At 40.7% G+C, this 14,033-nt stretch overlaps 1 protein-coding gene across 2 annotated transcripts in view; it reads right to left on the bottom strand.

Annotated features, from left to right (window-relative positions):
- Positions 1-1,901: 1,901 nt before the first annotated feature.
- Positions 1,902-14,033, bottom strand: part of PIK3C2B (phosphatidylinositol-4-phosphate 3-kinase catalytic subunit type 2 beta) — an 87,119-nt gene continuing 74,987 nt past the window's right edge. For both annotated transcript variants that reach the window (XM_072137552.1, XM_072137553.1), the window contains exons 30-33: positions 10,993-11,074; positions 6,599-6,705; positions 3,960-4,085; positions 1,902-3,490 (exon numbers count right to left, since the gene is read on the bottom strand). In XM_072137552.1, coding sequence (XP_071993653.1) covers positions 3,302-3,490; positions 3,960-4,085; positions 6,599-6,705; positions 10,993-11,074 — 504 coding nt within the window. In that variant the 3' untranslated portion in view covers positions 1,902-3,301. The remainder of the gene's footprint in view (positions 3,491-3,959; positions 4,086-6,598; positions 6,706-10,992; positions 11,075-14,033) is intronic.

Genomic DNA, 14,033 nt, shown 5'->3' with positions numbered 1-14,033 from the left:
GGGTTGATCAGACCCTTCACAGGCTGCAAGCTACATGATGGGACGTATTCGCAACAACCCCTCTGCCTTGCATCGGCGAGGGTGTTGCACTACCATACAAGCGGTCCCACTGCAAGTAAGCATTTTGTAGGCATGTATCACAATCTTACATAAAGAAGGCAATGAATGACCTGGAATCCAGCAGAAACTACCGGCCCATTTCACTCTTAAAGACAACTATATACACATGATCCATGCTATTCATTGTGCTAAATTGCATAAGATTCCTCTGATTCTTCTCTGCAAAGATGCCATAGGGTTGATTTGTGCTTCAGGAGAAAATCCTTTGGTCTTCATGAACCATTTATAAATGACTTACTTTCTCTATATTGCTAACCCTCTGCTTGAATAAGGGTGAATGGTGTCCTCTCCCCATCCTTCAATCTCAAAGGGGACAAGGCAGGGCTGCCCCCTATCCCCATCTCTTTGCATCCTATGCCTAGGGACCTTGACCCAGCACATAAGCCTCCTAAGTCTTGCTCATTGTCATTACAACTTGAGAAGAAGTGAATAAACCGACAATTGTAGGATGTGGATACCTCCGCCATGGCATATAAATAAGGTAATAGCACTTCCATAGCAATGATCTGAGCATGACTTAAGTCTAAAGGAGCTTGGCAATATTTTCTTCTCCTTTAATGCCTGCAGGCCTGATACCTCTTTCTTTCCTGTCGGGATGGAGTGGAATTCCAAAATTGGTGGACAGCTTTCCATCATATATCGACAGAAAAGCTATTGAATTCTTTGACAACTATGACAGATAATGAACCTATTAAATACATGGGTGACATATACTCCCTTGGATTTGCTAGGATGCAAATGATTTCCACGTATACAGCCTTCCTAAAAAAGTTTGGTACTCCGGGAGAGGCTATGCATTTAGAGATTACTGTTACATTGGGAGCCGTTGGTTACAAAAATTTCTCACTTGTATGACATCACTTTCTGATTTTCCCCATTTCTTGTCATCATGGGGCAAGGACCGTGGTATATCCCAATCTAATCATGAGAAAACTTACTTACTCACTACTATGGATTTTCATGGTGTATCCGTTTGCACAAATACTACTTTGTACCATTAGCGAGGTAGTACTAAACACCTGAGCTTCTACATAAATGGGGGCTACACCCAATGCAAAAAAGTGAGTAGGGACATATGAACACCTGTGGTGGTCATGCCTTAAGATTACTACATTCTGGAGAGAGTTGCAGTCCTATATTTGCGACATTTGTTGAACGGATTTCAAGGTATTCTGATCCCTCTTGAATTTGGCATTGGAAGCGGGAGGACTTAGGTAATAACTTTATCCCTAGATAGCCTATCCTTCCCTAATGGTTATAGGAGGTTTCCACCCATCTCCTGTCGTTTAGAATATTAGAACTAGCAAGTTGGGCCGATCATTCCTATGAGAAATGGAAGAAATCATGGAACCCATTGTTGATTTTTAGGGACTCCAAAAGCTTTATTAGCTTCTCTTTCTCTTGTAAACATCTCCCGCCCCCGTTTTTTCCCGCCAGGTTTTACTGAGAATGCTAGAGTGGTATATTTTTTTCTTCGGGTGAGATCCTTGCAGCACACAAAGAGTCTTTGGCTTCCACATACGACAAGAATGGCCATGTGGAGCTTCGGATAAAAGTGACTGGGCCTATTACCAGACACTGCGGTGTGGACTTGCTTGCATTGCTTCCCTATAAACCATGTATTTAGCACCCATAAGAGTGCACGTTATGCCGACCCTTTTTCGGGTCTATGTTTTCTGTTACTCTCACTCGTTACCATTTTCTTTTTGTATATGGCTTTGTTTTTTTCTGTTAATAAAAGGATTGACAAAAAAGAAAAAAACACTGTCAAAACAACTGTGCAAATTAGAACAGCTTCATTTATTCAGCACATACACATCATTATAAATTTTGCATTAGTGGTCAGTAAAAGATAGGGACAGATGAACCACTGCCCCATTGAAAGCAGCTCTCCTTGGGAAGCAAATTCTTAATTGTACAGGTGCACAGCATACACAAGTCCAAATTCTTGTCATATGAGAGTTACAAGCACACCTTCACTTCAGCGATACCAGGGTTTCTTCATATTTTGGAGAGCCTGTAATATGTTTGGCAGATAATTTAACTGCACATTAAAGTTTGCTTGATTTTTTTTTTTTGCGTCCCCAATATTCTGAAAATGTTTTCAAGTACAAAATTTCTGTAAGAATATTATATAACAGTCAATAAAATTCCTTGGCATTCTATGAGTGCAATCACTGGCCTGTGCAAAACCATAACCACTACGGAGATCCCTCACATGGTCCCCTTGTTTCTAACTACGCAATATTATCTGCACATTTACTTATACATACGGACGCATTATGTTAATTTTCTTCATACATCTAATACAAAATTAGTCCATCTGGGTCATTAACATTTTTTCAAAGTAGTTCATAATGGAGAACCTTAAAATCAGAGCAATGCAGGATTCAAGTGTTTCCCTATGGTGCCATGAAAGAGGCCTATTGCTAATATACAATCTTTAGGCCTTAAATAATAATTTAACATTAACACTCTCTGGCATATGTATACCACGCTAAATATAGTGGTCACTGGTCCACTTGTCTGTTAATATTTGGATATATCTTTAACATTTATACTATCTTCAAGAACGTACTTTAGTTAGAGAAGGGAGACCCAGCTGTAGAAATTAAATACATACAATAACAATCATAATAAAACAAAGTAAAGAAGTGTAAAACAAGATACATACAAATCCAATGCAGCTGCATTAAAAAGGTGCGTAAATCTATTTGCACTGGTAATGTTATCAACTCTCCAGGATGCACAGGTGTAAGAGTTCAGAGCAGCTTTTTGGACAGCAAAGTTTCTTCTTGTCCACTTACCGCCATGACATGGACAGATCCATTTACATTGCTTTGCTCCAATAACCCTCTTGCCCCCCCCCCCCCAAAAAAAAAACATTTTTAATCTTAATTCTGTACTAGACTGCTTTCCTTGACACAAGGTAAACTTATTAAATATACTGTAATTTTTCCAGTCTGTGTCTGAAACCCTTCTTTAGAAGGAAGCCAGTATTTATATGCAGTCTCTTGAATTCCCTTGGAAAAAAATATAATATATATTAATATCCGCTGTCAATTAAAATAAAAACTCCTTGAGCTTGTTTCTGATTACAATAGCCTTATAAACAAAACAAGGCATCGTAGAGTACAGTCACCATATCAGTGATCCATGCTACTACAGAATTACTCAGTGTTTAAGTAGCGATTTGGCTAGCAGAACCAAGCTTGAACCAGCAGATCTTCTCCTGATTTAGGTCTATATCTCGAAGTCGAATGGTAACTTCTCCAAGAAGGATATTTTCCCAAAATCCTTCTTCACTAAGCACAGTAAGCCAGATCTCACGTTGTTGAAGGTCTCCATTTGGAATCCTATCATACACCAACTGTAACAGAAGAAAAACATACAAGTTTATCTTTAACCAGGAATCAAATTCGGAGGTGATGTTTTATCCAATACGCTTATTGATGTTATAATGAAATCTTTTGGGTGATCTAAACTCAATAACGGAAAGATAAAACTGCTGAACAGGCAGATCATGGTTGAAATGTCAAAACTAACTTTTTGAATTGGCTTATAGCTCCAGTAAAAAGGGTTACCGACAGCGACTCCACAAAAATGAGAGAGAATCAAATTCAACAACTGATCAAGCACCAAAATGATTATATATAAATCTATATATATATATATATAGTGTATACATATGCTTTCAGATTTATTCATGGATTAACATGATTCCAAACAGCTCTGTGCATGAGAAGTGCAATGGTATTCAGGCAGGCAGGACTCAGCTTATGTTAGCCTCATCCCAAGGAGACAGGACAGCTTGTAAGAACATCTCTGCAAATGCTTACCATTTCATTATAGGTTGGGTTGCAAGTTTTCTTTGCCACTTTTGTTTTCCTCTTTGTTGTCTTCTGTGGATCTGGTAATAAGTAGATCTTTACATATGGATTTGGCTCATTGTTATCCTGAAGGGGCTGCTCGGAAACATATACAATAAGATAAAATTTTCAGCGGCCTATGCATAAATTTTCCGTATAACATTTTATTAACATTTTTAACTGTAGAAGAACATGTTACAGTAAAGCTAAATACTAAGAATATAACTCCCACAATGTTATAATCTAAACAGAGGCAAATAGCTTTATATGGATTATTCTGAAAGAGCACTATATAACAGTGAAAGAGGTGCTGTAACTGAAATGGTTAAGGGACAGTTCAGGTCTCTGCCAAGTCTCCAATTATTTGCATCGGTGAGACAACTACACAGAGGTAAAGTATAATGGAAAGATTTACTTAACACTTGGTTTTGGCTCAATATAACTGATACAAATAACTTAAGACTGGGGCCGCATTCTGTGCTTGGCTCCAATGCATTGCGTTAACATTGTGTTAACATCTAGTTCACATTGCGTTTACTCAGAGAGGAGTTTGTAACAACTATGTCCAGTGTAGGTAATCAATCTTAAAAACTACTGGAAATGTGGCAAAACTTGGCTCAAATGACATTAGAATGATGATGCATTTTTCTTGGTTTATCTTCCCTGATATTTATCAGTTATGAAGATAGAAACTGAAAGGAATCAAGTTTGTTCACATCTGGCAGAGTTATTGCCACTTGTCTCTTCAGAACAATGAAAATCGATCCATGGCATGATTGACAGAATAGCACCCAAATGTAACCCACTGTCTAGATCTGTAATGAAATGTGTGATAGCACCTCCAACACAGATGCGAATAAAGCCTTATACTTGCACTCCGAGTTTCGCCAAGGTTTGTGGGTTTTTTTTTTTTTTGCCATTTATTATGCAGGTGCTGAGCTTCATTCCCCTGATAGAAAACAATTTAAATTTGATATCACAATAAAAATTGTTGCAAAGCAAGTTTACACATTCTGCCTCGGTGGTATTGGCCATACCCTTGTGAATTGCTTGGTCTTGCCGCTATATGATGTCATCACAGTGCAATACAGATAGAAGAAAAGCTGATGTAATTTACCAGACTGTGCAACTCAACAGCAACAGCAGGTTAGTCACATGGGACTATATATGCTTGACAATTCCAATGAATAAAGAAAACCTTATCCTTCCATAACAGCTATAGCTAGAGTTACTTAAAGGAAATCTACTATCAAAATCAAACATGATAGACCAGAGACACGTATTCATAGATCCAAACACTGTGACTGAGGTAATCAGTCTAATGAGCCTGAAGAGCTCTGGTAGGCGTTTCTAGAGCCCCTCAGTTATGTCTTCACAGGCTGTTACAATGAGCAGAGCGGGTCTCCCATCCCTTTGTCTGTGTAATCTAGCAGCAGAAGGAAGTGCAAAGGGAGGGGAGACAAGTTCTGCTAATTTTTACAGCCTGTGAATCTGCAGTACTGAGGGGCTCTGTTAACACCCCCATCGCCCTTTAGGCTCATTAGCATTATTTCTAAATTTGTCTAAAGGAGGTAGTAGGTCTTGGATAACAAGAAGATTACCACAGTCACAATGCCTGGATCTATGATTAAATGTCCCTGGTTTATCAGGCTTGCCTTTGATGGTAGATTTTCTTTAAAGGAAACCGGTCATCAGGAATCTACCTTTAGAAATAGATCATACTTTAGATTCCTCCTAATTTGTAATTAACTAGTCCCGGATCTAATTGTTCAAAGCCTTTTTCTAAGTATTATGTAAATCACCTGGCAACTGGGGCGTTTACTAGCCTGGCTGAGCACTGGATGCTGAAGCTACTCCACGTTCAAGTAGCCTTTGTGTGTTTTTGGTGCGTTCCTCTTCATGCTGGCGACCCACACAAGCATCAGACAAGCCGCAGGCTTCCATGGAGCTCTGTGCATGTGCATTAGCTACTGGTCCCATGCCTTAGCTACCGGTGCTCGGCCAGGCTTGTTCACAACCCAGTAATCTCTGTAATTTACATATTTCTTAGGTAAAGTTTTTAAACAGTTAGATTAGCTCAATGACTACCGACTAAGATTAGGACTTAGGCTGGCAGGAAAAATCTACCATCAGAGTTACTTCTGATGGTAGATTCCTGAAATTTACCTTTAAATTTATACTCTTACTTTTTTTTTTGGTTAAAATAAATTTTTAAACATTTCCTAAAAAATACTGCTATTTACTAGAGGGTGGAAAAAAATCATGCTACCACTTTCTACTAAATGATGCACACCACTGTCTACTAAAAATTGTTATTTTATGCAAAATTCTTTGAAGCTGCGATTTGTAAAGGTGAAACACATGTTGTGAACATGTTTTAAAAGTAAAAAGCAAATCCACTTGTGGCTTTTTATGTAACCACAATTGCAGACCTGGTGGGAAACCCAGCAGTAAAATATATTTATCATCTTTTCTGTAATATTCAACCATATTATTGTATATTTATTTCAGGCACCACAAGTAGTAATAATAATTAGAACCCATTGTTTGTTACTAGTGCAAGGTACTCGAAGTGTGCAAAATAATAATAATTACTAATTTTAACTTACCAGGCTACGGATATGCATCACCATGATGAACAGCTGTTCATTCTTGTAGGAAATTGAGAGTTTGACCTCTCCTCCAACTTTACCCACAGGAACGGCCCATGTAGCATCTAAAACAGAAATTGTAAGATGTATTTGGTATATTTAATTTAGTTTTTTAAGAAAAATAAGCAATATTAATCAAATTATACTACAAGAAAGCAGATGAAAAGAGCAGGTACTGCTGCAGCAACAAAAACACCTAATATATGGAAATAACTCATAGCTATAGCAAATCACTAGGCCACATTTATCAAAAGTAGCGCAAACAGTAGTATGTGCATTTTGCCTGTGGAGCCTGGAGAGTGGTAAGATTTTGGTAAGAAACCCAATTATGTCGAGACACCGTAACAAATTTGACTCGCAGTCTGACTCTGCATCGGAACGCCCCTTGAGGTGCAGAATTTTGTGTTGCGTCGGACACAGAGCAGCCGTGACACAAAACTGGCGCAGACAATTTAATAAATGTAGGCCCCCTATGCTGCATTCACATGAACGTGTTATTTCTCCAGTCCTGTATTTCTGTGCTGTATAAATCCATACAGCACATGTGCACGTATGTTACTGTATCCGCATAAAACACAGTGGGCTGGGGAATGATGGATGGCTGACTATTGGCCGGCCGACAGAAGGCACCTCCCACTGGTTCTGGATACTCCACGTATATACGGCAGCATACGGTGCACAACCATATGCAGCACAAATGCAACTCTTATTTTATACATTCCCATAGACTTCTATGAGGCATACGGAACGGAAATACATGAGAGAATAGGACATGCTCTATATTTTTATACGGCTCGCTTACGGTACGATGGGCAATACGGCCATGAAAATGGATGGCTGTATGCTACCTGTATATACGGAGATTATATATATATATATATATATATATATATATATATATATATATATATATATATATTACACACACACACACTTTTTTTATATACGTTCATGTGAATGCAGCCTAATACTATATTTCTGTGTTTCTATCTCTTCGGACAGCGCTGGTTGCAAATGTTTGTGGCCCCTATAATGCTATAATGGGGCTTTATGGGGGAAGTTGGTTGTACAAATCCATAATCAAGCACTTTTGAATGGCGTTTTGTCTGCATGTGCAGCTATAGGAGAATGTCAGGGGGAATTTTACCCATTCACCAGTTTCGAAGGCAATGATGTTCAACACGATAGTCTGGCTCAAAACCAGCATTTTGGTCTATCCCAAAAGTATTTCACTGTATGGAGGTTAGGGCTCTCTGCAGGGCCATATTATAGGGAGGGCTCCCAGGACACTCCCCATGGCAGAGGTCGCACTAACATTTTTCCAGAAGGGTAATAATACTCCTCTCACCATTTTTGAGGAGTATTTTTAGCTGAGGAAGAGTATGGAATTTTCAGTTAATAGAAATATATAACTCCAAGTTGTGTAAATTGTTAATAGCCAGCCCCAAACCCCCTACCTCCCCACACTGAGCAGGCTGAGGCTGCCGCCTCTACATTTATTTCATTTATTTTTGGGGGGTTGAGGGCATAACACTTTTTTTTTTACACTGTTTATTTTTTACTAGATAATCCTTCCCAAAAATATAAGCCTTCTGACCAATGCACTTGCGTTCACTAACTAGCAAGATGTGTTTGGCTGCGATAAAGTTGTTACTTACTGAGCACAAGTGTTTTGGTTCAGGGAGGATTTTTTTCAATACAATGTGAAAACATTGGGGTCTTTGGGGTATTTATTTATTTTATCCCTTACTTGAAATGCCTGGATCATTGTACAAGCATTGTCATCTCCTGTGTCCTCTCCTCCTCATAGATTGTAAGCTCTTATGGCCATTGTACAAGCACTGTCACCTCTTGTGTCCCCTCCTCCTCATAGATTGTAAGCTCTTGTGACCATTGTACAAGCACTGTCACCTCCTGTGTCCTCTCCTCCTCATAGATTGTAAGCTCTTATGGCCATTGTACAAGCACTGTCACCTCTTGTGTCCCCTCCTCCTCATAGATTGTAAGCTCTTGTGACCATTGTACAAGCCCTGTCATCTCCTGTGTCCTCTCCTCCTCATAGATTGTAAGCTCTTGTGACCATTGTACAAGCACTGTCACCTCCTGCGTCCCCTCCTCGTTCTCATAGATTGTAATTTCCTGTGACCATTGTACAAGCACTGTCATCTCCTGTGTCCCCTCCTCCTCAGATTGTAAGCTCTTGTGACCATTGTACAAGCACTGTCACCTCCTGTGTCCCCTCCTCGTTCTCATAGATTGTAAGTTCCTGTGACCATTGTACAAGCACTGTCATCTCCTGTGTCCCCTCCTCCTCAGATTGTAAGCTCTTGTGACCATTGTACAAGCACTGTCACCTCCTGTGTCCTCTGCCTCCTCATAGATTGTAAGCTCTTGTGACCATTGTACAAGCACTGTCACCTCCTGTGTCCCCTCCTCGTTCTCATAGATTGTAAGCTCTTGTGACCATTGGACAAGCACTTTCACCTCCTGCCGCTCCCCCCTCAGATTGTAAGCTCTTGTGACCATTGTAAGATCACTGTCCCCTCCTGTGTCCCATGCATAGAATTTTCAATCATAACTATTTTGTACTTTATTGAATACATCTTATTTCAGGCTCAGGTAACCAGTATTAATCAATTGAACTCCCTGGGAATAGGTCAGTCACACAAACCTGTGAGAACACCACAGCAAACACAGGACCCCCACCACAGCAGGCACTGGACCCCCACAGCAGGCACAGGACCACCACCACAGCAGGCACAGGACCACCACCACAGATGACAACAAACTCCTTTGGAATCAAACGCTTCTCCACTCTCCTCCTTTCTCAGTCTTTGCCAAGTCTGCTAGTGCGCATGTGCAGCTGTATATATTAGAGCTAGAGAGACGGGTCAGGAGGGGAGGAGGAGCAGAGACCCCTGTAAAGGTCACAAGTCCTGTCCTCCTGCTTGTGCTTGCTCCGCCCCTTTTTAGTGTAATGTGATTCCCCTGCTGCTCCCTATATGTGAAATGAGCTTGGAGAAGACAGTGACCGGCAGCAGTGAGTGCTCAGGGGGCGTGGCTTCATCTTCCCTTCTGCCGGCAGAAGCAGAGACCTCTCTGCAGTGTAGTGGGTCCGTGTGCACTACAAACTAGCAGGCGGCAGCTGCACATCGCTACTGCGGAGAGCCAGCGCTTTTACAAGAAAATCACCAAGCGTATTTATACGCTTGGTGTTTTTTTTGGAGAGTAAATCAGCCTCTGCATGCGTCATAGACGCTTGTAGAGGCGTTATCGCGATCTCTGCCCCATGGGGTGTAGCAGCCAGGGACCTGCAGCCAATATTGTTTCTAATAGGAATGTTGGAATGTTTCGTCAGCTGCAGCTTCTTCCTCAGAACCTACAAACAATCATCTCCCCTCTATTTTGGAGGAGAGATAATTATGTCCAGTAGGTGGCAGTATCACTCCTGCTTGGACTGAAGAGCTTAACAGCAGGTCAGGAGGGTGAGGAGAGAAATCAAGGCTGTGAATATATCAATGTATTATTGGGTAAGGGCGGCCAGGCTGTGTATATATATCTATGTGTTATTGGGGGTCGGGGAGCTGTGTATATATCTTTGTGTTATGGGGAGGGGGGGAGGGAGGACGGTGTATACAGTACAGACCAAAAGTTTGGACACACCTTCTCATTCAAAGAGTTTTTTGTATTTTTATAAATCATTAAATTCACACTGAAGGCAGTACCTCAGTACCCCACAGATGGCCGCACATGACTGTTCTGCTCCATTCATATCAATGGAGCCAACGGAAATTGCCGAGTGCCACCCTGGGACCCTTATTTTTTGTGTACTTTATGACATGGAAGGGTTTCAGCACTCTTAAAAAACTTCCCCCTCCCCAGTAATATTTGCATCAAACTGCATTTAGCATTGTGTATGGATATTCTAGGCCTGCTGTGCAGTCGATTCATTATTGAGTTTTAGTACACATAACATACAGGAGCTAGGAATTTCCACTATACATGAACACTTATTTTATGCTTTGCAATGTAGCAATGTAGCATAAAGAAGAAAACACAATACACAGCCATCTATAAGTGGCTACTCAATATCTTCTTTTTTTTTTTTTTTTAAACCTGATTCGAATGGGGGTGTCCACAGACATTTAACTATATAGGGTATTATTCTATGTTTAGGATCTGTGATGCAGTAATTGAAGCCAAGCCAGAACAAATATAATGCACGTATAATATATATTAGTCCATTTAGGTGTGTGAAGTCCATTGAACAACCCAGTTACGCTTTTAATTATGAAGATTATGGGATATATATAAAAGTAAAAATTGGCTTAGTAAAAGAAAAAATATTTTACCTGATGGTCTATGCGCTATGGTGTTGCTTACATTCTTATCATCACGTGGCAGCGAGTGGAAAAAGGTATAAACTAGATCACACTGTAATAAAAAGATACGTTTAGTTGTTAACATAAAGCTAAGAAACAATCTGTGAAATGGTCTCAAGATTAATAATACATTTTTTATGAATCAAGAATAAATTACCGTATATACTCGTGTATAAGCAGAGTTTTTCAGCACAAAAAATGTGCTGAAAAATGTCCCCTCGGCTTATACACGAGTCAATACAGCAGTCAGTCAGTAAAAATTACTTTAAAAAAAAAAAAAAAAACTTATATACTCACCCTCCGGTGGCCCCGATGCGCAAGCGCTGCTCCCCCGATGTCCGCGCCGCTCGTCTTCAGGCTTCTGTGCCCGTTTTCTTTCTTCTGCTCGGCGCCACCGGCAGCAATGGCGGCGCCCGGCAGAAGAAGGAAGATGGGCACAGAAGCCTGAAGACGAGCGGTGCGGACATCAGGGGAACAGCGCTGCGCATCGGGGCCACCGGAGTGTGAGTATATACGTTTATTTATTTTTTTTTTTTTAATGCTGGGGTGGCTGTATACTACACGGAGCAGGCTGTATACTACTGGGGGCAGGCTGGGCTGGGCTGTATACTACACGGGGCAGGCTGGGGTGCTGTATACTACTGGGGGCAAGCTGTATACTACTGGGGGCAGGCGGAGGTTGCTGTATACTATTGGGGGCAAGCTGTATACTATTGGGGGCAGACGGAGGTGGCTGTATACTAATGGGGGCAGGCTATATACTACTGGGGGCAGGCTATATACTACATGGGGGCAGGCTGTATACTACATGGGGGCAGGCTGAGGTGGCTGTATACTACATGGGGGCAGGCTGTATACTACATGGGGGCAGGCTGTATACTACATGGGGGCAGGCTGTATACTACATGGGGGCAGGCTGTATACTACATGGGGGCAGGCTGTATACTACATGGGGGCAGGCTGTATACTACAGGGGGCTGGCTATATACTGGGTCTGTGACCAATGCATTTCCCACCCTCGGCATATACTCGAGTCAATAGGTTTTCCCAGTTTTTGGTGGTAAAATTAGGGGCCTCGGCTTATACTTGGGTCGGCTTATACTCAAGTATATACGGTAATACAGGAAGCCTTATAGTATCATATAGATCTCATCAGTGCTGCTTCCACAAATTAGGCTATCCACCCCCACCCCCCCATAAACTGACATTTACTCCAAAATCTCTGCAGAATCCACCTTGCCAGAACAAAAGTATTTAATTCACATACTCTGCAAGACCTACTCTGCTAATATTTCTGCGTGAGAGAAGGTAAGAGCTCTGAATATCTCATCTGTGATGTGTACTAGCCTACAAAGCTGAAAACTGCTAATATGTCATCATTTCTCATGTTCACTTTTCATCCAACTGTGCTGTGAGGTTAGGCATGTTGTAAATCATTAATGCAGGTCTGGCATCATAGAAAATGCAATCCTAACTTCAGGCAGCTTGCTATAAAGCAGTAGGAGCTTGAAAATGAGACAGGAAATGTTTCAGTATAACTTGTCGCTTATACATTTATATTTGTTCTTCTTATGCAGTAAAGTAAGGGAGCAGTCTAATCAATTACTAAAAGTCCTCCATGAATACATAGATAGCTGTTGGTCAAGGTCATCGCTTTGCAGCAGAGATATAAATATAGAAAATCTATACGGACTCTTTTGCCACATCTATGACTTCAATAATGAGCTCAACGCCCCTTTTATACAGTTAATTTGTATATTAATTAAACAATGATTTTTTTGGGATGAAACCACCATACAAGGTTATACAAGTTATCTGATTGGTCTTAATCTGATTGATAAGGTACCACTAGTGGTTTAGAAGGTTAATTTACTTAGGTCACCATCTGGGTTCAGGAACTTTTCTACAGGACTTGGATAAGCTTTATATAAATCTGGTACAAGACATACGCATCACAATTCTGACTCAATCAGAGCCCAGAAAATGTGGCATTGTGATTAATAAACCTGTCCCAGTCTTTTCTTGAGTCCACTACGGCCTCTTGCCCACGGGCTAATGCAGTCAGTGAAAATCGCAGACCCGAGATCTCCTGACCCGAACCTGTAATCTACATGAACAACATGCCGAGTGATCAGAAGTCGGGTCGGGTGATCCCTTCATCGCACAGAGCGATTTTCATCGCACTCAATCATGGGCAAGAGGCTTAAACCAGCTAAAATCCTTGTGTGGAACTGATACACCTCTCTCAACAGTTCCTTCAACCTGAAGGCTGTTCAGCTGATTTTTACACTAAAGAAATTCTGAATCTTATATAAAATATGTTAACTGTGGTAACATTTTCAGTGGGACCGGATAGATGCCAGAATATTAAATATTCCAGATTATTAGATGGTCAAAGTATATAAAGTTCACACATAAGGACTGAGAAGCTTCAAGGTCAAGATGTAAACACAAACTTTGTGAGATACTAAACGGAGGACTTCCAAATTGCTCTATACTGACAAAAAAAAACTTCATAGGTTGTATTTAATGATTTTTTTGGTTGCCAAAAAGGACAATAGCAGAAAGCAATATGGCATGATAGACCCCTAGAGCCATAAGGGAAATGGTGAATCTTTCCAAACAAATAATGTTGCTATAAAGAAGGATAGAATTACAGTGAGGCACACAATGCAACAGGTGCCGTGTAAGCCAGATGCAAATGTGGTGAAACCTTATCCACTTATGTAATAATTGTTATGTAAATTCATGACAGCAGGAAAGGTCAAAGGCTCTGCTCATATCCGCAATTTAGTTTGCAGAAGCAATGGGTGTTTAAAATGATGGGCACTATCAGAGCCTGAAAGACTCTACAATATGATTGTAATGAGCAATCATATATTGACTGTAATGAGAGATAAACAATCTCTATGACTGTAAAACAAATACCAAAAGTGCAGAGCAACATAAAATTTGAGGCCATGTGGAGCCCCTGGTTGGATCAGCCATGGATGGCTCAGTGGCCATTGGCA

The sequence above is a fragment of the Engystomops pustulosus genome, chromosome 2, assembly GCF_040894005.1.
Source record: "Engystomops pustulosus chromosome 2, aEngPut4.maternal, whole genome shotgun sequence".
Lineage (NCBI taxonomy): Eukaryota > Metazoa > Chordata > Amphibia > Anura > Leptodactylidae > Engystomops > Engystomops pustulosus.
This window is presented reverse-complemented; position numbering and strand designations above follow the sequence as displayed.